Genomic DNA, 25,589 nt, shown 5'->3' on the forward strand with positions numbered 1-25,589 from the left:
CGAGAAGCCCTGCAAAGCCAGGGAGACGAGCCTGTAAAGGAAAAAGCGTTGATGTAACGGACTTGGGGCTTCTCCAGCGAGTCTTGACCAAGCCCCTCAAAAAGACAATGCAAGGAGCATGGTTAAAAACGCTCAGAGAGTAATAAACAAGCTTCTCCCTGGGGCCTGGGAAGCGCTGGGAGGCGGCAGAAGCGGGGCTGGGAGGGGAAGGGCAGCGCTGGGCGTGCAGGTGGGTCGTGTCTGCCGCGGGGCCAGCGCTGGCCCGAGCACACACAGCAAGTTTTCTGGGAGGAAGGACGAGCTACGAGGTGACAACAGTTGCAGCTGGTGCTGTTTGAGTTGGACACGGCCCCCCTGAGCTGAGGGCGCTGTGGAAGAGGCTGGGGGTCGCACAAGCGAGGGGAGACGGTGTCTTTCTCCACTGCTCTCCCACAGCCGTGTTAAGGGTTTCTTAATGAGTTTGTAGTGGCTTTTTTAACACAGTGAAGCAACGCTGAGGGAAGCCGACCTCTGGCACACACTTTTGTTTGGGCTGTTGCCCTTTCACCTCCTCAGCGTGAACTCTGATCTCACCCTGAGCAACAACCTCTCCCCTACACAACGTCCCCGTTCCTGTGCCGACTGCCCAAAGCCCTTCCCAGCCTGAGCACGCACCCGGCCGCAGGCTTTGCCTCGGGAGGATGACACGTTGTACAAATCATTTGAATCAGAAGCTCATTAGTAGCGTGTGGCGGGTACAGCCTGAGGCCTAACGGCGCTGTGACGGCTGGGCCGCGCCATGGCGGCTGTGGCATGGGATGGGATGAGGATGGGGGGGGGGTGCGGGGGGAGAAGGCGGTGTGGCGGCTCTCGCGAGGCGGCGCGGGGCGGAAGCCGGGCCTGAGGGAGCGCGGAGGTGTGGGGCGGAGCAGGGAGAGGGGCAGAGACGGCGCGTTGTGTGTGTTTGTGTGCGAACGGGCGCCGGAAGCGCCGTGAAGGGGCGGTGTTGGGCATCCGCCGCCATGACACCCCCCCCCACACACACCCGGCGGGGCGGTGGCGGGAGGGGGCGGGGTCAGCCGCGCTCGCGCGACGTCAGGGCGGCGTTGACGGGCGGCTCGGCTCGGCCAATGGCGTTTCGGGGCGGGGCGCGTGGGCCAATGGCGTTTCGGGGGCGGGGCGGCGCGGTGACGCGGCGGGCGGTGCGGCGGCGGCGGCGGCAGAAGCGCGAGGGGAAGCGGCGGCGGCGGCGGCAGCGGCTGGAGCGCGAGGCGACGCCATCGCGGCCCCGACGGGCCCGGGAAGACGCTGGTGGTGGTGGCGGCCGTGGCCGTGGTGGTGGCGGCGGCGGCGGCGGCGCGGGAGGACGGGCCGGCACGGCCCGCGGCAGCTGAGCGAGCCCGGGGCGGGCGCCGGGGGTCGCTGCCGCCGCCGCTGCTCCTGCCGCCGCTGCTGCCGCCGCCCTCCTCCTCCTCCTCCTCCTCCTCATCTTGCGCCGCCGCCGCCGCCGCCATTTTGTGAGAGTGCCTCGAGCGGGCGCCATGTTTGTAAGGAAGAATTAGGGCAGGCATCTCCGGCCACCAGCACCTCCCTTCCCCCGTGTGTGTGTCCTCTCGTTCTCCTGTGCCCCGGGGCCTGCTCCTCCGAGCCGCCGCTGCCGCCTCCTCCTCCTCCTCCTCCTGCCCGCGCGGGGCGGCCGCGCTCAGCCCGTGCAGCCTCGCCCTGCACTGAGTGCCCGTTAGTGTCTCACTAAGTAACCGTGAGTGAAACCTTCATCATCTCTCCTCACTGAGGGACCCGACCCTCCTCCTCCTCACCGAGCCGCCCCCAGAGCGGCTGTGCGCGCCGCCGCCGCCGCCACCTCCTCCTCCTCCCTCCGCACCACGGGCAGCGGCAGTGTCCTGCCTTCCTCCACCTCCCTCCTCCTCCTCACCACACCACAGCCAGCACAATGGCCTTTGAAAGCCTGTTCTCCAAACCCCCAAACCCAGTTCTTGACCCAAACATGCCCGACTCTGACAGGCAACATGCAGGGGACGAAAGGTCGAGTAACATTCTTCTCTCTCTCTCTCTCCGCTTCTCATAATGGTGATACTTAGTGGGGTGATGATGATGCTGATAATGATGATGCTGATGATGATGATGCTGTGTTAAATGTGCCTAAGGGGGTTAACGATGTTTTTGTGGGGGCAGGTCACCTTCAGGCTGGAAAGCCGGGGCGGTGGTGGTGGGGAATGCAAGGAGGGGAGGGGGGGGTGTCACCGGGTTACAAGTGCATTATTAGCAGGGTCGGTGCTTTGGGGTTTTCTGGGGCTTTTCTCCTTCTTTTTATTTGGGATGCATGCGTTTTACATCTTCATTTATTTATTCTGGCCGGGAAGGGGGACTGTTTTCCATTTCTTTCCATAAATTGCACTTTCCAGCGGGTGTCTGTTGAATGTCACCATTGTTCTTTTCTCTCCCTTGCCCTGGCGCTGCTAGTCAGGTAGGAAAGGGTGCTTGGAGCTGCGGGGTTGGGCTTGGGGCTGGGCTTGGGCTTTGCTTTTTTTTCCTTTCCCCTTTTGGAGGGTTGCTTTTGTTTATGCCAGTATCTCTCACTAGATCCATATTTAACGTCGTTTTCTTGCCAGATTACACCTTACACGTTTAACTGGATCTTGTTTTTATGCAGATTAAGGTCTGACTGACGTTATCTGTGCCACCTCTCAGTCCCCATGCGCAGAAAAGCAGAGTCCTGTTCCTGGTGAAAGGACCTCTGTTCCCTCCCTCCCTCCCCCTCCCTCTCTCGCTCTCTCACACTCTCCTGCAGCTGCTGGAAATTCAAATCCTTTCTCCAGTCAGCCCTGGCCTTCCTAACTAGTTCCAAAAATACCCTGCCAGGGTGCCAGTCCTTCAGTCTACATGTGTTCAGAGCATTTGTGACACAAGTTGCAGGAGGTAAAAATGCTGGGTGTCGACAGCTGGGCTGCAGTTTGTCCTCCCCAGCCCCTGCTCCGTGCCCCCAGCTCCACAGCCTTGATACTTGCTGCAGAGGACTGAGGGGAAAAAAACCCCACTGAAGTTAATAAAATGAAGGCTTGTGAGTGAATGTAACTGTTCCCTCACTGGAGAAAGAGTCCTTGGTCCCCTGTTAGAGGCTGGGAAGCAGAGGCCACACGAGCTGACCCTCCATCCCCAAACCGCCCCGCCATTCTGCAGCAGGTCGAGGGCAGCCCTGTGGGGAACTGCTCCTTCTGGTTCTGCCCCTTCCCAGCTTTGAGGTGTGAGATGGTGGAAGTTGTGTCGTGCAAAAACCAAGAGAGCTGTGTGAAAAGCAAAGTGGGGGTCCATGGGGGAGTGCAGAAGTTGGGGCCTGACCACACGCTAGAAGCGCGCAGCTGCCGCAGGCAGTGGTTTGCGGGGTTCCCAGAGTCAGTGTGTGAGTGGTTCCTGATGCAGGGAGTGGAAATGGGGTGTGTTTTAAAGGCCTCCTGGAGGGCAAGCCCAGGTTAGCTGCTGTTGTGCTGGGAGTGGAGCTTTTCTAGCTTGGGAGCTGCTCAGGCGGGGTCGGGGAGTGAGAGTTCCCTGTACCCAGTGCTCCTCCCTGTACAGCTCTTGCCACACTGGGTAATGACGAAATGCACTGTGTGCTACCTAATGGTCCAGTGTGCTGTCCGTGCAGGGTCATAAACGTGGCTTTGTGATGTTCTGGTCTCAGAAGAGCAGGGGACTCTGGCAACGATCACATCTACCCAGTGTAACAGCAACTTTTCTTACAAACAAGGCTTTTGTGAAGCTTCTGCTCCCCTCTGATGCGAGACCTGTCAAGCCTCTGCTCCCCACACCTCGGCTGTTGTTTACAAACAAGCCCCAGATACGGGTTCTTTGGATTATATTAGTGTGCAAATGTAATCCTGTCAACACTGCTGGCTTGTAACTTCTCGGAGCTGATGAAGGTTTCCCTCCCAGCTTGGCGACTGTAGAGGCCTAAAGAGAGCCAGGGTCTTTCCTGAGCACAGAAGGACATGGTTGTCTCACCAAGGAGAGAGGCAGCACAGCTTTAACCGTCAGCACTTGTGTAGTCCTGGGTTGGTTTTGTCCAGTCTGCGCTCTAGTCGGTTGAAAGAGCAGTTGTGTAGAAAAGCTGCAGGTCCCCACACATCCTGCACTCGTACCCGGAGCTCCCTTGAGCCAGAGTCTCAGTCTAATACTAGCTTGGGGCTTTTCAGATGAGCACAGCTACTTTCAGTGCATATCTTAGCCTTGCAGTGCGTGTGTGCGGCGTTGGTAGCTCAGGAGCAGTGGTTCGCTGTAGGTGCAGCCCGTAGCAGGAAGCTGCTGCAATCGTTGCACACAGATCCCTTTGTGCAGCGCAGATTGGCAGCGTTGCTGGGCACGTCTTGGTGCTCAGGATTTCAGTTGTTATAAAGTGGTTGGTCAGTGGTTTCCAGCAGCAGAAAAGGCGACAAATCCTTGCCTTGTCCCTGCTTTGAGGTTGTTCCGTCCCGAAGTCTGTGTGTTCTTGGTTTGTAGATGGGACAATTGATTGAGGGAGGGAGGGTTTTCACTGCAGAAACCCTTTGGGTCGGCTCTCTGCGGAGACACCGTCTTTGGCAAAGCCTTCGGGGCTTCCTTGGGTGCCTCCTCAAAGCTTTTCCTCTCAGGTTGTGTTTGTTGAGGATGGCTGTGTTCTTTGGCCCAGGCAGGGTGCAGGCAAACAAAGACACAAGTGTGTGGGAAATAACACAAGTGGTTGCTGTCTTGTGGGAGTCAGCAAGGTCTGGTTCCTTGCGAGAGTTAGTGATGGGAGGTACCGTCCTCTGCAGGACGCTTGGTGTGGCTCCTCAGCTCCGCTCTGCACACATTGTCTCTGTAGAGGAAGGTATGTGCCTGAGAGAAGCACTTGACAGGCACCAAAGGCTTTGGTGGCAGCCTTGTGTGGCCTTGGGTTGGCTCACTGTGAGCTGTTCCAGGCGTGCCGGGGGCTCGTGTGCTGCGGTGGGTTCCGCAGGTCGAGCTCGGTGCCAGGCTCACTGTTGCCAAGATCCCCCCCAGAGTGGGTTTAAGACATTAGGCTGGTGCTGATGCTTTCTGTTGGCTGCCCTTGCTTTGCTGCCGTTTGGTTTCTAGGCTTGGGGATTGCTTAGAGCATTATCTGCTGTAGAAATAGCAGTGGCCCCAGCGATAAGGCTGAACGCTGAGGCTCTAACTCGCGGATCACAGGCGCTCCAGTCGTGATTGTGTAGACAGCGTGGTGCTGAGAACTGCAAGTGCATCAGGCCCCTTTTTACCTGCTGATGGTGCAGTAAAGGAAATTCTGCATGTGACAGATACCCCGGTGGCCTGTGAGCTTTCTCCTCCTGGTTTTTGCAGAGGATGTTTGGAAAGGCCACTCCAAAGCTGGGCTTGTCAGTTGCATGTCACGTTCCTCTTCAGCAGAGCAGTGCTGATCCTCCTTGGACACTTTTTCCTTACAGACTGGGTAGGATGTTTACATGTGTAAAGTGCAGTTGGTACAATCCCTTTCTCATTCAACATACACCGATGTGAGTTGTATGAACCAAGGGTTTGGCGATGTGACCCTGCCTGCTCCTAGCTGTGGTGCTGCTCTTCCATAGCCTCCCCCTGGCCAGCCATCCACGTCCAGGTGAGCCAGGTGAATGGAGACCCCGCTCAGCCACCCCTTTGGGTTCATTTCATTTTCCCAGCTGGCTCAGGACTTGCTCCCTTCCCGTGTAGCCCTGCCCTCGCCCAGCCGGGTTTACGCTCTGCCACTCTAGCAGGTCTGTCTGGTTCCCCATAACTGAGACCTGCTCTGCTCAGTTACAGCCAGTGGCAAGGAAAGAGGAAAGTGCAAGTGGTGGCTTGTAGGCAAGATGAGTAACAGCAGGCTGAAACCGGTGTTGCACGCCTCAGTTGTGTGTTTGCTCCGGTACCGCTTAGCGCTGGCGGCTTTGCCCGTGCCTCATCCCCATTGCGTGGCTCCTCGGCTCCCTGAAGCACCACAGCCTCGCAGATCAGGGAAGCACTGTGGAGCAGAAGGCTAAAGAGCTCTGCCAACCCACAGCTGCCTTGCCCTCTGTCCCAGCCTCCCCCTGCACAAGGCTTCCATCCATCCTTAGTTGAAAACTTGACAAGTTGTAAGCGGCTGCGTTATTCTGCCTGGTGCCTTAACGCCCGTTGTCCACACGGGCAGAGTTGGGTTTGAAAATGTTTACTTAGCAGCTGGTTTTAAAGGTGGTTTTCTTTCCTTCAGTAATAGTTAATCACCGAAGAATGTGTTCCTGTGTAGCTGAAGTTGTTTGTGCTCACTGAACATGATTTATTGTTTTCGGTCTGGTTTCAAAACTTGCTTTGACATTAGGAAAGTAGGAGGTGAAGAGAGAATCACTCCCGAACATGCCCTGTGGGCAGACCAGGGCTTGCCTGCTGTCCAGCCAACTGTGCAGGAGTGGCAGAAATGCAGCTGGCTGACATAGCTGTTAGTTCTCTGCCTCCTGGGGAGCAGGAGGTGGGACTTTGTGTAATTTCTTGTACAGTAATAAACCCCAGAGCCTGGGGATGCCTGGGCAGCTAGGGGACAAGGAGGCCTTTGCAAAAGCTGCTGGTTGGCCTCCAGTGCCACCCCAGGAAGCTGCTGCTTTTTGACATACTCTTGGTAATGTTCCCAGACCCAGATGTTACCTGGTGCAGGTTTGTGGTGTGATGGAGAACAGGGCAGAAAGGGAAGCGTGTGCTGATGAAGAGTGACAGCCGTGCCTGGCAGTCCCGAGTGCTGCAGAGCACCAGGCTTTTCTAGGTGCCTTGGGAGGTGGAAATACCTGCAGGAGGGTTCTGTGAAGCAGCAGGAGTGTGTGAGGAGCTGGAATTCTACGGAGGGAGTAGTTTGGGGTGCTAAGGAAAACATGCCCAAAGGATGCAAAGAAGGAAAACCGTCCAGGAGGGGATGTAAAGCTTTTTCACTAAACAAGTCTTGACCAGTATCAAACCCATTTGGATAGCTTCCCATGAGTTTAAACTCTCTCCCCTGCATGAAATGTCCTCCTCCCAGACATGGCAAGGTGTAAACTCAGGGCTGGGAACCTCCTGTTTTGACATGAGAAGATGAGTTGTTGGTGCTAAGCACTGTCTGAGGAAGATGGGCAATAGAGTCCCACATTGTGGAAGAGGGGGTGATCCATCAGTGATTTTAGTTCTTTCTCTCACAGTTGGAGAGGAACCTTTTGTGTGTGTGTGTGTGTACTTAGTCCTTGTACAGGGGCTGACAGGAAAGCCCACAGCCAGTGTTGTGCCTTTTGTTTGTTTCTCTGGTGGAGTGTAGGTGATGTCACCTGATGCTGCATCTCCTGTGCTCTGGGCTGCAAGATGGCATTTGCTGTCCCATGGGTTGTGAGGAAATAGTAGCACCATATGGCAGCTTGTGTTCATCGCTCAGGTCATCCAGGGCTCTCTATTCAAGGAGAGACAGTGGTAGCCAGACACTTCTGAGCAATTTAAACTGAGTACTCAGTGAAGGTGCTTTTGTTTCTCTTCCCAAAGGCATTTCAATGCAGTAAGAATGGGGAAAGCTTGGTAGTCACAAAATTGCTGAGGTTGGAAAAGACCTTTAGGATCATGGAGTCCAACTGTTCCCCCAGCACTGCCACAGCCACCACTAACCCGTGTCCCTCAGTGCCACATCTACACGGCTTTGGACTCCCCCACTCCATGGGCAGCCTGGGACAGGGCTTGACAGCCCTTTTGGTTAAACCATTTTTTCCTTAGCTCCAATCTAAACCTCCCCTGGCACAGCTTGAGGCTGTTTCCTCTTCTATCACTTGTTACTTGGGAGAATAGACCAACCCCCCACCTGGCCACAGCCTCGTGCCAGGTAGTAATGCCACCTGAGATCTTTGGTCAGGGGTGAGTTCACCTCTCCTGCTGTTGGCTGTGCCAGAATGTCATACTGCAGGTCTGCCCTATATCACAGGTGAGGGTTTCAGCTCTGTTAATCTGGAGACTCTGCAGATTTAGCTGAGCCTTTGCAAATACAAGTAGAGAATGCAAGGAAGTAACACGTGGCAGGAGTGAAAAATGGCCCATGTTTGGGCAGAGGCTTCCTGTGACTCCTGAGCTACGTGCCCTGTGGCCATCAGAGACTGTTCCCCCACAGCCTGTTGGCTTTGTCCCAGTGAAGGGTGGGAGTAGATGAAAGAGAAACGGATCTTTAAGAAGACAGTCAAGTTATACTCCCTTGCTTTTCTAGATGAAGAAAACTTTGAGGGTGTTTTTGTGTCAGGCACTTGCAGCAATGCTAGAAGCACAGGAGGATAGTGAGCAAACCCTGAGTGGTGCCTGGGCAGGAGGAGGTCACGTTACATCAGCGTTGCCGTTTGTTTGCTGTAGGGATCTGCCAAAGGGAGAGCAACCTATGGCTCTGACCCCTTTCCTAGAAAATCATCTGCTGACTCTGTTTGTTCCAGGCCACATCTGTTTGTTGACTTTCATTTCTGGTAGTGGAAAAGGAGGCAGTGTCGGTTCACGGCCCCAAAGGCCCTTCCCAAAGCTGCGTGCTGCAGCCAAGGCTGTGGAACGTGCTTAGGAAGTTAACTTCTGCAAAAGGGGTGGGCTCTGCACTCCCTTTCTAACCTTCAGCTTCAGTTTGGACTTTAAATGGGGGTGGGGAGGGGGGAAACCCTACCCAATGGAAGGTGATTTCTGCCCTACCACCTCTTTGAGACTTGGCTTGAGGAATAATTACAGTATTTCCAAGCAGTGCTACGGTTTTGACCATTATCTTTGGAGTCGGATCTATCCAGTCTGGTTCCAAGCTCAGCACTTGGAACATTCTGAGACGTTGTGGAAATAAACTGCAGCACTTGGGAATTGGAGGCCTTGTGTAATCTTATCTTTGCAATGCAATCCAAAGGCTAGTGTTACTGAGATTCTGCTTGATTGTTTTACCTAGAAAGTCATTTGAGTCCTGAATGTGTCCCAGAAGCCTAAATAGATTACAGCAGCTCCCAAAAGAACTGCTAACTGGGAAACGCCTCCTTTCCCAAGGAGCCTTTGCAGTAGGCTTTTACTTCAGAGGCTACTTTAATTGAGCAGACATCCTTGAGAGAATTACCTCTTCTGTTTGGGTTGTTACATGTATTGAGGGAGATTTTTTTGACCTGTTTGGGAGAAAATGGTGTGAGAAGAATGGTGTGAGCAGGAAAAAGCAGCACACAGTTTGTAAACTCGCTGATTTAGCAGTCCAGTTCAAGGCTGTTTTGCACTTTGTTGCTCTTTTAACTAAGGAGGAATGTGAGATGCTAGGAGTTGTTGGGGTGTGACGTGCTCAGAATCGGGTGCACGGGGATGGCAATCTGTCTGGCCAAAAGAAGTACTCTGTGTGTTTGATTTCCCTGTGCAGATGAGGTGGGTGGTAACACGTGGATGTTTTTTCCTCCTGCAGAGAAGATGGAGAGCTGGAAGATGGTGAAATAGATGATGCAGCGTATGAAGATGTGAAGGAGCATGGTGCCAAGGGGGATGATAAGCAGAAGAACGAAAAAGGGCACCGGAAGTCACGGAAGAAACGCAAAAAAGAGAAAGAAAAGAAGAAATCCAAAAGGAGAAGACGGGATAAGCATAAGGTTAGGAGGTGCAAAGCGGGCTGCTGGAGGTGCTTATTGGAGTTCCAGCTTTAGGCAGGGATCCCCAGGGCATTGGGGAAGAAATCTGAAACAGCTTTATTGGTATTCAGACAGACTTTGGGTGCACTTTTCATAGCATGATGGAATGGTGAGGGTTGGGAGGGACCTGGAGAGGTCATGCAGGCCAACCCCTTGCCAAAGCATGTCTCACCTAGAGTAGGTCACACAGGGACTCGTCCAGGTGGGGTGTGAATGCCTGCCAGTATCTGTATGGCAGGTGAGTTACACACAGGCTTAGATTTGCTTCTTTCTTTTGCAGCATAACTCTCCTTCCAGCGACGACAGTTCAGACTACAGCCATGACTCCGACATGGAGCGCACAGAAAGGCCACACAAGAAGAGCAGCAGCTCTTCCTACCGAGACTACGATTCGTCCTTCAACCAGGTACTGAGCTTCAACTCTCATCTCTCCTGTCATTTCTTTAAGTGCCGTTTTAAAAAGGCACCTGTAAACAAAGGCCCATTCTCCCAGGGTTCAGGAAACACATCCAGCTCTCGTCTCCTTAGGTGCATTTCCACATGCAAAGCATTATCTGGGCCAGGAATGTAGGTGGTGTAAACATACCTCAGATTTATTCCTTCCTCAGGCAGCAATGAACATACCTTTATTGGGTTTAGATTGTTCTAAATATCTGGAGTTGATTCTGCTTTCTGACAGTTGAAGTTGTCCTGGCTTACCTCAGTCTGTGCATCTCCATAACCCTCCTGGGTGAGACCACAGGGGGAGATGGAATGCCCTTTGTGGCAGAATCCAGAGGCTCCATGAAACTCTGGCACTTCAGAGAAGAGCTTTTCCTTATAGCCTGAAACCATTCCAGAAACCCCTAAGCCATCCTAACCTATTAACAAACTAAAAGATGCTGTGTGCTGAAAGGAAGTGCTGGCTCAGGAGTGGCCATAAGCAGTGTTTCATCCCCACTGACAGAAGGGACAGGTTGTTGCATCTGTGTCTGAAATCAGCAGGATATGGAGGTGATGAGTGGAAACAAAATGTTTAACTCCTAGCTGATCTAAGTAGCACTCAGGACTGCATGTGTTAAAAGGCTTTCCCACCCCCACTGAAAGGTTTTCTGGAGTGTGGATGCTGAGCTCTTTAATCTTCTGCTCCAATTTTGATGTGTTAGAACGAAAAGTGACTGATTTTTACTAAGTGAGTGGTTTTCACCGCTTCTTTTTAACACCTGATGGTGCAAACGTGAGAACAAACCAGTGTAAAAAGGCTGGGCTTCCTAGAGCAGTTTGGAGGGGTGTTGCTTCAAAATGATGGAGTTGCTTCTAAACACTGCAATCCCTCTCTTACAGCACGGACACGTGTCAGGAAATTACATGAGCTCACAGAAGATGCAGCATAAGAAAAATGTAAAGAGTAAGGAGTATGATGACTACAGTCATTACAGTGATGAAAACTTTGGCAATTATAATGAGGAGGAAAAGGATGAAGATTTTGCTGATCAGCTTAAACAATACAGGCAAGCTAAAGAGACTTCCAGTTCTGATTTGGGACCTCCATTCCTGAAAGAACCAGTGAAAAAACAGGGGATGAAAGGGATCCAGAAAGGTAAGGCTGTGTGAATCACACCTGTGGGAATGGGTGGTGGCAGCTCTTTGTATCCTGCAGTGTTTCAGGATGCCTGTCTTGAGAGCTGAAGGAAGAAAACTGCCCACAGGGGCTTTCCTTTGGGTCAGTAGGTGATACTGGCAGTAGTATTGTGTGGTCACACTGAGTGAAGAAGGAGGCAAGTGTTGGGTACTAGATAGGCAGTAAATAAATCTGTTTGAAAAGCCAAGATCTTTGTTGTGTAACTGCTTGAATAAGAGATCACAGGGCTGTGAGGTGACTTTCTGGTGTAGTTTATGAAAGTCTGAAGTGGGACTTGATGGGTGATGGGCAGAATGTAAATGTGTGACTTCCAAAGCCTAATTTAGGCCAACCCCCACCCCCCCCACCTAAGTGCCAAAGAAACTTACCTCAGTACACCCCAGAAATATGCTATAAAAGCCTTTTCTTTTCCTCTTGCAACTTTGCTTGCATTTAAAGCCGGGCTGCCAGAACTGCTGGTGAAAAGGCATTCCTCTTCACTCGTTCTCAGCCCTTTGACTCAGAGATCAACTTCTCATCTCAGAATCCATCGATTCACTTGCAAAGTTGTCTCCCTTCAGTCATGACTAGCAGTTGGTGAGCAGGGGTTGGTGTGACAGTGTGAACTCCTTGGGAGTTGTCAGGAAGATGCTGTGTGTAACACAAAGGCAGTAAGTTGCCTTTCCTTCCCTACACTGAGGATGTATTGTGTTGTGGTTTGCTTCACGATAAACTGGCAAAAGGTTGGCAGAATCCTACTGGCTGAGACAAAAAATGGCTTTTCATGTGCTGCTTGGCAATCCCACATCACAGTCACCTGAGATGAAGGGAAGGTGTTTTCAGCCTTGCTGTCACAGGGTGGCTGCCACCTGAAGGGGTGTCACCTCTGCAGCGTTTTCCTTGGGTTTAAAGAGGTGAGAAAGTGGATGCTCTGTTTCAGTTGAGGCCGTGACTCCTGGCTGCTGCTGGGTGGCTCAGCCACTGCCTTGAGCCTTCCAAACATCTACCATTAAACATTTTTCTATTCCAAGCTGTTCTGTCACACTGCTTGGGTCCTGATCTCAGGTTTCCTGCCCGCTGTGGGAAGCTACCCTCAGGCCTGGGTGCCAGCCGAGCTGTAACCACGGCAGCTCAGCGCTCAGGAAGTGAGCAAACAGCACCAAGTGTTTCAAATAACATGTCTGCACTTCTAATTTGTCCAAAGCAGAGCCTCACAGATTAATTTCCCAGTCAGCCTGCTGTTGATCTGAAGAGCTTTTCAAAGAGCAGGCCGTGGCACAGAATCCCAATTGCCTGGTGGAGCTGCACTCGGCAGCTCGCGGCTCAAGGAATTGAGGCTGCAAGGAGGGGGATATTTAGTGTGTCAGGTTTACCTTGGATTCCATGCCACTGGGTAACCGTTTCCCTTTGCTTTCTGAGGCCGTTCAAAGGGGTCCTTGCTGGTTGTTTTTCAGGTATTTCCCAAAGAGGCAATAATTACAACGTTGGCCGAGGCCGTGGAATGCAGAAGAAGTTGAAGCGTAAAGATCGTGGAAGGGGAAGAGGGGGCAATAAAGGATCTGATGGCTTTCATGAGGTATGTGGGATTAAAGCCCAGTTCCTAATGTGATTGTTTCAGCTGACTGGATACTTTGCTGTAACAGAAGAGTATTTAGAATCATAGACTGCCAGAACAGTAAGGGTTGGAAGGGAGCTCTGGAGATCATCCCATCGATTGCATCGATTTTCATATGAAAATACAGAGCTTGAAACTTCTATCTAGAAAAATCACTTGAGTTTTCCCACACTTGATGTACAAACTGTGATTGGAAACTTCAGCCAATCACTAACTGTCTCGTTTTTCTTGGAAATATGAGAAACTAGCAGGAAGCACTTGATGTGCTTTGGCTTTGAATGGTGGATGGGCTTTGGTGTTATCTCTGTCTGAAATAAGTTGGTTTGATTTTTCAGCAAAGAAAACAGGCCGCTTTTTCCAGTTTCCACCTGAATGGTGAGGATTTCCCCTCCTCTTTCCATAGCTGTGGCTGTGGAAGTGTGAAAACATACACGACTGTGGTTTTCCTTTAGTGACCCTTTGCACAAGAACTAGGGAAGAAGAATGATGTTTGGTGTTGCACAGTGTTTGTGAAGTTCTCACCCCAGCCTTCGTTTCAGTGAAAAAACAACACAGAATTGGTGCTTAGTGGCTCAAACACATCCATGGCTGAAAAACATTAAGCCAAATCATACTTACATCAGTATACTGCAGCTAAAATGTCTGTGGGTCTCCTCCCTTCTGCACTCAGGAATGCACAGGGCTGGCTGCTTGCTAATCCCATGAGGCGTGACTCAGCCAGCTTCGTTTTTCCCCGTTGGCCTAATTCTCTGGTGCTCCTGGGGTGGTCCCAATCAGGTTTTCCTTTCGCTGCCCTGTGTGTGGTAGGGAGAAGGGCAGCCCTTTGATCTGTTAGGATGATGCCTGGTTTGTAGGACTCCTCCTTTGCCTTGCTGCAGAGTGTGCCCTGTCTCCCAAGCCGTGGGGAAGGGCAGAGGTGAGGAGGCGGCTGCAGGCAGGTCCCAGCAGGCAGCAAACCAAAAGCTGGGCTCCTGGCTGTGGTGAAACAATAAACCCTGAGAGCCAGAGGCTGAGCTGTGTGGTGTGGAGAGGGATGAGCAGCGAAACCCATCACAAAGTGATGTCCCTGGGATTCTCAGGGACACTGTGGGAGCATTTCCACCTTCTTCAGGGTGTTGTTTCGAGTGCCTTGTGGTGTGGGATGCTCAGGGGTGATTTGCTGTGCTCCCAGAGAGACTTGGAGCATCGTGTCTTTGTGATATTAAACCTTGAAGAGGATCAATGATTAGATTCAAAGCTGCTTAGTCCGAAGCAAATGAGATTTCTTTGGTGTTCAGAGTAGAAAATGCGTCTTGATTGGTCCAGGAGTGGTATTTCTGGCTCAAAGATTTCTGCTGCTCAGTGTCAACAAAATAAGCAGATGATTCGTGGTGTTAATGATTTATGACATTGCTTAATCTGCCCAGCAAAACGAGAGCAGACACACTTGGTGTGTGATGCTCCTGTGAGGGTTCTGGACATCCACATCCCTTCCCATTTGGAAGTTCCCACCCAGCAGCTCATGTTTGTGAAAATGGGGAATCAGGAAAGCCTGTTTCCCTCTATCATCAGATAAATAGGCAACTACCTTTGGCATTGTCTGCTGCCCTGTCTGCTGTGTCCCAGACAGCAGTCCATTAAAGGCCGTCTACTTCCACAGCTCCATGACCTCTGCCAGGCCACCTCACCGCTGCTCCCAGGCTCTCTGATTAAATGAGTTCACTGTCAGTTCTTTAGTATATCTCAGGTGCCACGTGGGAATCAAGCCATGAGAGGCAACAATTCTTTGCCTCAACAGGCACATAGTAATTTCTATGTGTCACAATAGAATTGTGCTTCCTCTGCCTCATGGAATAAGCAAACAGGTTGTTTTCCTTCTGAGGGGAGAGGAAAAAAAAAGAGGGAGAACAAAGGAAATAGGTACTGTGGAGATGTAACGTGGATCATACTTTTGCAGCTGCACTTAGTAAGTAAGCATCAGTGGGATGTTCATTTCTCTTCCAGGACGGCAAACCAGTGAAGAAGTGGGTTAATATGAGCCAGGAGTTCATCAATCAGCATACAGTGGAGCACAAAGGCAAACAAATCTGTAAATATTTCCTTGAAGGAAGGTGTATTAAGGTAATGAAGCACCGTGTCTGTCCCTTTGGTGGGAGGAAGGGGAGAAGATGCCCTGTTCTTACTGGTTTTTTCCTTCAACTGCTACAAAACTTGTGTGCTGAAACTCGGTGTTTGGGTTCCTAAAGCTTTGAGATTTAGAGGTGAATGCCAACAGAATGACACTGGTGGGGAAACATCTCCTGTTGCACATTCTGAATCGTAAGGAGCTCTGTTTACAGTGCACCCTGTGTAAACCCACTGTGACCCTCACAGCTCTGCAGTCTGTGAGCAGGCAAGGACTTGGGCATGGGTTAGGTTAAGGTTCTGTGATTACTTCTCTCTTACTTGCCACTGTTAATTAACATTGAAGAAATGGCTTAATTAGGCTAAATCATTTTTCTCTCTAAAGCAAAACTAAGGCTGTAGTAACAGTTCCCCCACCAGAAAATCATCTCCCTTCAGCCAGCAAGTGGAAGGCAGCAGAAAGAAGAGAAAGCTACTCAGGCAGTCAGCTGTCAGGCAAAAACCTGAGCATGACAGACTTATTAAAGCAAACCAAGAATTGCTGGTGCTTCATTTTGAAGCTCATGGGGCTCTGGAGCTGAATCCTCCAGCGTCAGGCCAGTTCAGGCAGTTACAAAACACACTTGGGAGAAACTGCTTACTTCTTGAATAGGTGAGTGTGCCATTTGGATGTGGTGGTTTTGTGTATTTGGAGGCAGAGCATCTGCAGTTGCTTTTTCAAGTGGTCAAAGTAAAGGTGGAAATTGATGTCTGCTTTTTTTTCTGTGCCCAGACCAAGGGGCAGTTGAAAACAGGGCAGTTGTTGCTGCCTTTGTGTGTTTTAGTGTGCCATGCTCAGCAAGGTGAATATTTGCTGCCACCTTCAGTTTTAAATCAAGTGCCTGAGAGAACACAGTGTATTTTTCATGAAAAGAAATGCAAAACGTAGGCAAATACCCTCCAAACCTCTCTGGCAAAGTGATCCCAGGGAGTAACACGATATGGTTGGTATTAACCTCTCTTTTTCCTGCATGGGACAGTCTCAATATGTTTAAAGTTCTCCCACACACCCTTATAAAACAGAACGGGGTGTTCTGACCAAGTGCATCAGTGTTTATATGGAGAAGGATCTCATTGAAGCATTTGTTTAAATGCCTTTTTGATGCTAATTGATAGGTGGCAAGAGAGAAAACTGGGACTGTGTGAGACCAGCTTGTTTTGCTGGCACCACTGTGGATATTGTCTGTTATCCCAGTTCATGAGTGTTCCCCTGTGCCCAGCCCCCACCAGCCAGGGTTTTTAGGGACATGTTTATAACACAGTTATGTGTTGGTAAAGATTCAAAGTTTAAATGCAGCAGGGGAGGATGGCTTTTCCTTAAATGTGAAATGGGATCATCCAGCATTTCAGGTCAAAACCTGAGGGTTTTTGTCTTGTATCCCCAGGGAGAGCAGTGTAAATTTGATCACGACGCAGAGATTGAAAAGAAGAAGGAAATCTGCAAGTTTTACATCCAGGGTTACTGCACCAAAGGAGAGAACTGCATTTATTTGCACAATATCCTTTAATCAAATAAACCCCAGGTTTGGATTAAACTGGAAGTTGATACTCACTCCTGACTGACACAAGTGACTTTAGAGGGTAGATATTTCTTTGCTTGAGACCCTATACCAAAGACTACGTAGTTTTACAGGAAGGTTGATTTTCTGCTGCAGGAGTCAGGAGCAAATACTAAGAAATCACTGTTTTGTTTTCAGCCTGGAGGATTTTGAACACTGTAAAAGGTAAACCCCCTTGAAGTGAGGTGCATTTGCCCAGCCCTGATGTGTTCTCGTTTGTTGTAAAGGACTTGTGTTTGATCCTGGAATTGGGACCTTTACAACTGCAGTGTGAGGATCCAGTCAGATTGTTGTTCAGGCCACACTAATGTAGCTGTTAGCAGAATGTGAAGTGGAGCTCAGGGGTGAGTTGGTTCTTAGCTTTCAAAACTCTGAAGTCACTGCTTTAGACTGGTGAAGAACTGAAGGGCAGTTGGCAGCTGAATTCATAAACCTGTTGGGCTGTGCAGACTAGAAATGAGCCTCTGTTGGGAATCCTTAACGCATTGCTCACATGAATTCCCTTGCAAGTTCTACCATACAGGAGCAAAATGCTATCAAGGAGACAAGTGCAAATTCTCTCATGCTCCCCTGACTGCAGAAACAAAAGAGCTGTTGGATAAGGTGAGCAACCTGTGGTCTGTAAACACGAGGGTGGTTGTTGACAGGGAGTGGGGGTGGGGATGCTGGAGATTTCTATGAGGTTCTCAGAGAGTGTGATGCTAAACCCTAGTGATGTTAAACTTCTCTGCTGCTCTTCAGCACAGTCTGTGCCCAGGAATTCCCCTCTCCATCAGTTGTTCAGTTAGTTTTAGCCGTATCAGACTCCTGGATTTTCACAACTCGATATTTCTGCCCATGAACTTTATTTTGCATCCCTTTTTGTGGCAATCTCCACACAGCCTGTGACAAGAAGTGTGGCTTTTGTGTTGCCTGCCATTAGCTGCCTAGAAGTTAATGTCATCTGACTTCTGCACTCAGGGTGGAGAAAGGAATGAGGTCCCTCCTCTGCACGATTCATGAAACCCTGACCTTTGTTTTGAGTAGGACATCCCAGTCTCTCTCCCATTACTATGCAACAGGCCTTGACAGAAGAGTGGCTTGGATTTAGCTCTAGGAACGTGATCAATCTTAGGATGAAGTCCTTCAGCCTCTGCCACTTAAAAGTACTGTGTGAAGGAAATGGACTTGTGAAATTGCCCCTTTCTGGCCACAGAAACAGTTTTCCTACCGGCTGTGAGTCAGTGTCCAGCAAAGCAGTTGCTAATGGCTGTATCATTCCTGGATGATGGTGGATGTCAGTATGCACTAGCATTGTAGCAGGAAATGACGCTGAAATGGAAAGTGCAAGGCTGGAGTGGGTTGCCTGTGCTGCCAAGTTGTCTGATTCGTGGCTTTGTTTCAGGTTCTCAACACTGAGGAGGAGCCACAAAATGAAGATGAGAAGGAGCTGGAGGAACTCCGAAAGCGTGGCATAGTTCCTCTCCCTAAGCCACCTCCCGGTGTTGGCCTTCTGCCCACCCCTCCAGAGCAATATCCGTTCTCTGAGTCTGACATAGAGAATTACCAAGATCCTTCAGGGGACTATAAGAAAATCCCATCTCTCTTTGAAATAGTGGTGAAGCCTACTGTGGATTTAGCACACAAGATCGGGAAGAAGTAAGTGTCAGAAGTTTGTGTCCAGCTTCAGGAGCAGTTCAGCAGCTTGTTGCTGTCACGAGTGCCTCCTCCTGAGAGTATCACTGAGTTAATGATTGTCAGCTAGTGGCTGTCTCAATGATTCACTTGCTTAATGCTTTCTGTAGAAGGAACCTACTGAGCCTTGACCCTTGTTTTGGCTCTGTGCTCGCCTTGCTGCCTGTTTCTCTTTGCATGTTAAGCAAAGCTCACTCTCTTCTAAATCCTTTTCCTAGCTAGCTTTTTTTTGCCCTGGGCCAGGGGACACTGCTGCTGGAGACTCTCAGCCTCAGCACGTTTCATACTCCTAACTGTAGCACGTGGCCAGTTCTGTGTGTGCTAAAGGAGGGGAGACATGCAGCTGTCAGAGCAGCTCTGTCATGTGTGCAGTCACTCCCTTTGAACCTCATTTTGCTGCTTTCAGGATCTTTAAAGATAAATCAGTACCAGCAGTGAGTGGGGAGGGGAGGGGATGGCTGACAGGCTGTCGGACTTTGCAGGGGTACCGTTGAATTCACTGGTTTTCCTTCTGCCTACAGGCCGCCCACCTTCTACAACAGCGGCTCACCTCCCAGGCCACCGTTCCAGGGCAACGACCCGCACTCCCAGCACATGTACAACCCGGGTTCCAGCCCGGGGCCGGGCCCTGGCATGCCCCAGGGACACAACGGGCCCCCCATGCACCCGGGCTCCCCGGGGCATCACCCGTGCGGGGGGCCGCAGGGCCCGGGCATGCCGCAGAGCCCTCCCATGCAGGGCGTCCCGCCGGGCTTCCTGGGGCCCCAGAACCAGGCTGCTCTGCCCATGCAGGGACAGCAAGGGGGGCCGCCTCTCACGCCACCGGGGCTGGGTGCGTCCTACAACGCGCCAGGAGTCCAAGGACACATGGTGAACGTGCCCCGAGAGAACCACTGCGCCCCGGGGCCACAGTACCAGCAGCTGCCCGGGGAGCGGCAGCCCAACATGAGCTACGAGCCCATGCAGAACCCAGCTGATTTCTATGACAACTACTACTCTCACCAAGCCGTGCATAACTTCCAGCCAGCTAACAACTCTGGTGGTAAGGACGCTTCTAAGCTGGTTTTCATGAATAGGGTGCTTTGCCATTGTGTGGTACTTCAGCCAGATCTCAAACGGCTCCAGGAGAGAGACCTGGGACTCCTGCTTGGTAATGAGCTAACCCTGAGCAGCAATGTGCCCTTGTGGCCGAGAAGGCCAGTGGCAGCCTGGGGGGCATCGACAAGAGTGTGGGCAGCAGGTCGAGGGAGCTTCGGCTCCCCTTCTCCTCTGTCCTGGTGAGGCCTCATCTCCTGTGTCCAGTTCTGGGCTCCCCAGCTCAGGAGGGACAGGGAAGTGCTGGAGAGAGGCCAGTGCAGGGCCACCAAGATGATCAGGGGACTGGAACATCTTTCATATGAGGAAAGGCTGCGGGACCTGGGGCTGTTTAGTCTGGAGGAGAGGAGACTGAGGGGGGAGCTCATTAATACTTACAAGTATTTGAAAGGTGGATGTCAAGGGGATGGGGCAACCCTTCTTTTTCTGTAGTGTCCAGCAATAGGACAAGGTAATGGACAGAAGCTGGAACACAAAAAGTTCCTCTTAAAGAAAAACTTCTCTTCTGTGAGGTGAGGGAGGCTGTGGTGGCTCAGGCTGCCCAGGGAGGCTGTGGAGGCTCCTTCTCGGGAGGTTTCGTTCCTGTGTGACCTGATCTAGGGGCACCTGCTTTGGCAGGGGGTTGGACTGGATGAGCTCTAAAGGTCCCTTCCAGCCCCCACCATTCTGTGATTAAAACCTCATGGCTCCAGAGCTGAGCAGCTGAACGAGCTTTGGTCAGAGAGCCAAACCTCCCGGAGTACCTGGGCTTTCTCAGCTGATGCTTTCCAGTCACCTAGTCCATGGGTTTTCCTGGATTGCATTTAGTTTTGTCCCCTGTGCTGTGAAAGCTTGCCTAGGTTAGTGTCTGACTAGGGTGGTTTTTTGTACTGCAGATGGAACATGGCACGGAGAGTTTGGAGACCACCAGGCTCACCTCATGGCTCAAGAGTCGCATCAGGGCGGCAGCGAGCCGGACTGCATGAGCAGCCACATGGGCCATAAAGCAGCCATTAACGTGCCAGATTTCCTGCCAGCGATGCAGAAGGCTCTCTATGCACGGCTCAGTCAGAAGCATCAGAGAGACGGAGACTCTGTCAGCAGCCAGGGGCAGAGGGCGATGAGCAAAGACGAAGGTAAAGATGGGTTTTGTTGGAGATCTGAATGTCCTCCTTGGCCTGTGTGTTAGCCTGGCACAGAGGTGTTGGCTTGGGGTTTCATCCTGTTAGCCCTCACAGTTACTGTGAATGCACAAGCACCAACTCAAGTGATGTTTTCAGGTGAATATCCTTGCTTTCCTTCCCAGCTGGTTCTGGGATTTTAGCTGGTTCTGGGTTAGTTGCTGCCTTCCAGTTCCACGTAAAGATCCGGGGGTAATTTGTAGGTGTGGTTTGCACCTTTGAAGGGCTCTGTTGTCAATAACTCAATTGCTTCTTAAAGCCCTTGATGGAAGCAGGAAGGTTGCTATTTCCAACTGCCAGTACTGCAAGAGCATCTTAGATTCTGTTTGTTTGCCTGTGCCTTGTGATCTTTTCTGCATGTTCCCTTTCTCTAGAGGAGTTTTTTCCTCTGTGACAGCTGAAATGGGCAGTGTTTAATCTGAGTGTCTCCTCTGTAACCCACACAATGGAGAGCAGTGAGCCTGCCCATCATCCAGCCACACAGGCTACCCTTTACCTTCTCCCTGCTCTGCCCTTTTCTGAGGCTGCTGGGTTACCTGGCCAGAGACTCATCCTGTGTCTGGACAACAGGCAGTTACTGTAGCCAGTGTTTCTGAGGGCATTGCTGGTATGATTCTGATCAAACCAGGAGAGAGATCAGGAGGTGCAGAGTCACCTATTCTGAAAGGAAGGCTTCTCACCAGTGCCTCAGAGTGACTGGGCCTCCTGGGTGGAGGACTCAGGGAAAGCAGCGTGATGGACAAGCGTTCCCATGAGCTGCCTCCAACAAGGTGTCACTCCCTATGTTGAGTGTTTGTGTGGAAACACATGGTGGTGGGCAGTGGAGATGGGGTTTGCCTTCATTTCTCATTTTCCTAAGCCAAAACTGCCCAGTGGCCTCCCTCAGTGAGCAGGCAGGTTTAGGACGTGGACCTGAGCACACACAGCAGTGCTGATAAAGCTTTCCAGTAAGCTGCACCCGATAGCTGAGAATTGATCCTGTAGAATGAAACACTCTGGTTTCTTCCCGAGGCCCCAAACCCTGGTGGCTTGGACTGTAACCTGCCTGTTTTCAGACTCGCTTCAGCATGCCTCCTGACTTGTCCTTCTGGGTCCTTTCCATCAAGACTCTAGATTTTAAGTGGTTTTCCTGTTAGTGGCAGTTTGAAGCAGGTGCCTTCTCCCGACTCGGGCGGCAGAGAGCTCCGTGCAGAGAACGCAGCAGAGTTTGGGGGTGTCTCAGCTCGGTACCTGAGAAGCCACCCTTTGTGTGAGTCAATGCCTCGTGTTCCCGGGCCATGACCGCTTGTTTGTTTTCCCTTTTAAGACGACAATGTCAACTGGTACTCCAGCAGCGAGGAGGAGGAGGGCAGCAGCGTTAAATCCATCCTGAAAACCTTAAAGAAGCAAAGCGAAAGCTTTCGGAGCCGGCAGCAGCACTCGGCAGAGCAGCACCTGCTGGGCATGCCCACCGACCCCAGGCTGGCCAAGGACAAGGCGCCCGCCAGCGCCGACCCCAGGCTGCGCGCCTCGCCCAGGGCCAACCCCAGGAAGCCCCCCGAGGCGGCGGGCCTGGACCCCCGGCTGGCCCGGGACCCCAGGGTGCACAAGGGCGGCGAGGGCGGCCACGGCGGCTCGGCGCTGGCGGCAGCCAAGCCGGACCCGCACCACGCCAAGCCGAAGCAGAAGGGGCTGGAGGATGACGAGGAGGACTCGGAGAGGGAGCTGAGAGAGCGGGCGTTCCTCATCCCCCTGGAGCCCATGCCCGGCGTGACGCTGAGGGACCCCCGCTCCCAGCTCCGCCAGTTCAGCCACATTAAGATGGACGTCACCCTGATGAAGCCCAACTTCGCCAAGCACATCGTGTGGGCGCCCGAGGACCTGCTCCCCATCCCTCTGCCCAAGCCCGACCCCGTCTCTTCCATCAACTTGCCTCTCCCTCCGCTCATCGCCGACCAGAGACTGAACAAGCTGCGGCAGCTGAAGGGCGACGCGCACGCCGCCGCCGCGCCGGCCGACCCGCGCCTGGCCGCCAAGGCCAAGAACAACCTCCTGGCCAGGCCGGGCTACCTGGAGCCCGCCGGGGATCCCCACGCCGGCAGCTCCGGCAAGTTGGGAGACCCCCGCCTGCAGAAGAACGTGGACCCCAGGCTGCACAGACTGTCCGGCGCCGACGCGCATCACGGGGCCGCCAAGGAGCCCCACCCGGCCAAGTTCGACCCGCGCCTGGCCCGAGCCGCGGCCGCCGCCGGCTCCTCGCAGCCCGCCGACGCCGCCAAAGCCGAGCCGGACGCCCTGCCGCCCTACGCCCCCAAGCTGGCGTCCGGCGGGGGCAGGCTGGGCGCCCCGGGCTCCATCCTGAGCGGGATCAGCCTGTACGACCCGAGGGATCCCGGCTCGGCGGCGGAGCCGCCCGCGGCCGGCGCGGGGGACAGCGGGGACAGCCAGAAAAAAAGCATCCTGAAAAACGCGGCCAAGAGCGAAGCGTGTCCCGCGGAGGAGCCGGCGCCGCACAAAGCCGCGCCCGGCGCCGAGAGGAGCGCGGAGGGCTCGGCGGAGGGCGCGGCGGAGAGAGCGGCGGGCGGCAAAGCCCCGGGCAAGGCCGCCAGCGCCGCGCCCGCCAGCGCCGCGCCCGCCGTGCACAACCTGCCCATCCAGGCGCTGTCGGGGCTGATCCGGCCGCAGTACGGCGAGGCGCGGCAGGGCCGGCCCCCGGGGCAGCCCGCGCAGCCCCACGACGGCGGCGGCGAGCCCGGCCCGGCCCCCGGCGCCGCCCCCGACACGGATGACAAGTCCTTGAAAGAGGTGTTCAAGACATTCGACCCGACGGCGTCGCCGTTTTGTTAGCGGCCGGTTTTTTAAGCCGCTGCGGGTCTCGCAGTTCTCGGCTGGTTTTGTAACTGGTTTGTAACTGGTTTGTAACTGGTTTACCTCTCTCTGCTTTATTTATTTGTAAGTTATGATTACCGACACTGCCCAGCTGCTACCCCGGGCCCACGGGCAGCCCTGCAGTACGCTAGAGTGTTTGCAAAGCTGTGCTGTTTTCTATAGGATACTCCTTGTTTTGCCGATTTCAGGGAGAATAAGGGTCGACATAGATCCCTCCCCCTCCCCTCCGCCCCCCTGCTATCGTGGTAGAGCTGATGGAGCACTTTCATTGTACATAAGCCATTAAGGAAAGCCCCTCCCTCACGCCCGTTGTATATGTGCGAGCCGCCTCTTTCCGAAGCGATTTAGAGCTGCCCGTGTCCCCCTTTGTACGACTGTATAGATCCAAGCAATATGATGTACATTAACTGTGAGCCGGGGCCGTTTGGCAGGGACTTGGTGCATCCAAGCCACAGCTCCTGACGGCTGGGTTGCAAAGCGAGTTGTGGGGGAAGCCTGGCCCCTCCTGGCCAGCCCAGGCCGTGTCACAGCGCTGGCAGTTTTTACCCACCCCCCGTCGATAACGGAGTGTGAGAGAGACCCTCGAGGCATCCCGAGGATCACAAATGGCATATCTTTTAAGAGTATTTTATCCTATGCTGTACATAGAAGAAATTGTGAAGTACATAGAGGAAAGTCACTGTTCAAAGTGGAGGAATTAAGTTGTCCAATACAACAATAAGGATGAAACAGACACACCCCCCCTCCCCTCCCCTGACCCCGAGGTTTTTATTTAATGGGTTTTTTTCCACGCATCCACGCCCCTGGTTTAGTGCTCTGAAGTTACCTTGTGGTGTTTCATGTATTTCAATGTATTTTTGTATTCAGCTGCTTAATTTGTATTGCTTTTTTTTGTATGGATGTAACTGCAGTACTTGTATTCATGGTGTCTCTACGACATTTTTAACAAAAGAGATTAAAAAGGGTACAGTGAAAGGGCTGCTGGTGGCTGTGGTGTCAGCAAGGGTGGGAGGGGGCTAAAGCTGCTTCTCCAGGGACGTGCTGGCTGTGGGTTTTCAGACTGACCTGGTAGCAAACCCAAAAGGAGCTGGTCTGCTGCCTGCTCCCAAGGTCTGACCACTCCTCTGCACAGAGTCAGCCTCAGTGGGTGCCAGCACCACCGTGTGACTCACACATGCTCTTTCCTTCCTGGAGGTGCTGCAGGCACAGCTGTCCTCCAGGCCTCTCCTCCTCTTCTGGGTTGCTTTTCCTCCAGAGGAACTGTAGTCACACAGTGAGCTGCCTTTACAATAAAACCTGCCATCTGCTCCACTCCCCCCTGCTTCCCTTGCCTCCAGGTTTCTTTGCTCTGTTGTCCCCTGCTTCCCTTGCCTCCAGGTTTCTTTGCTCCACTGCCCCCTGCTTCCCTTGCCTCCAGGTTTCTTTGCCTCCAGTGTCTTCCTTGGTGGACCCTTGCCTCCTCATTTTGGCATGTTGGCTTGTCCCAGAGAGACTTCATGGTGCTGACTGCGTAGTCTGAGGTTCTGGGGTTCTTGGTGCCTGTGAGGCAAACAGGCAGGAGCCCAAGAGTCTGATGTTGGTGAGCAGAGCTCAGGTAAACCCAGGGAAGCTGCTGGTTCCTGCCTGTTGATGGCTGAAGGCAGCAGTAGTTTCAACTCACCAGAGTATAAACTCTGCTCCTTTTAAGGGTGTTTTCACTGTCGCTCACTCAGAGTAACTGGAATATAGGTAATAGGCATGGAACTTGGTGGTTGTTTCAGAGCAACCTGTTGGTCCTGTATAATTGCTTCCTGCTGCTGCTTCAAGAGGTAACAGGTTGAGCTGCTCATCAAAGTGCAGAGCTGAGCAGCAGGGGGGAAGTGGGAAGGGTTTGGAAATAGCCCCTGGATCCATAGGGGAGCAGAGAGAGAAAGTGGCAGCACTGAGGCCAAGTCGACATGGGAAGCACTTGTGAAGATGCAACTTCTTGTAGGATGCTGATGGGATGAATGGGATTCTCTGTGGCTGTTCTGAAAGCACTGGAGAAGTGGGACTGAAAGGAAAACCTTGATGGCAAGAGCAAAGTGGTGTGCTTTGCAGTTGAGGCAGCTGAAGGACCTCAGGCTGTTTGCCATGGGTCTGGTTGTAGACCCAGTTTGGAGGTGCAGGGTGTGTTCTGGGAGAGGAGCACGGGGTGCTGCCTCCTAACCTTGGCACTCCACTGCCACTCAGGAGCATTCACACAATACAGCTCTTTATTTTGGAAGAAAACGGGTACAG

At 52.6% G+C, this 25,589-nt stretch overlaps 1 protein-coding gene across 1 annotated transcript; it reads left to right on the plus strand.

Annotated features, from left to right (window-relative positions):
• Window positions 1-1,205: 1,205 nt before the first annotated feature.
• Window positions 1,206-24,305, plus strand: ZC3H6 (zinc finger CCCH-type containing 6). The gene is made up of 12 exons (XM_061989378.1): window positions 1,206-2,022; window positions 9,398-9,578; window positions 9,898-10,023; window positions 10,941-11,196; window positions 12,672-12,793; window positions 14,816-14,932; window positions 16,360-16,471; window positions 17,027-17,136; window positions 17,918-18,171; window positions 18,729-19,249; window positions 20,178-20,417; window positions 21,769-24,305. Exons 1-12 carry the CDS (start codon window positions 1,931-1,933, stop codon window positions 23,286-23,288), a joined length of 3,651 nt encoding a protein of 1,216 aa, XP_061845362.1. The 5' UTR covers window positions 1,206-1,930; the 3' UTR covers window positions 23,289-24,305.
• The last annotated feature ends 1,284 nt before the right edge of the window (window positions 24,306-25,589 follow it).

Source organism: Colius striatus, chromosome 2, assembly GCF_028858725.1.
Source record: "Colius striatus isolate bColStr4 chromosome 2, bColStr4.1.hap1, whole genome shotgun sequence".
NCBI lineage: Eukaryota > Metazoa > Chordata > Aves > Coliiformes > Coliidae > Colius > Colius striatus.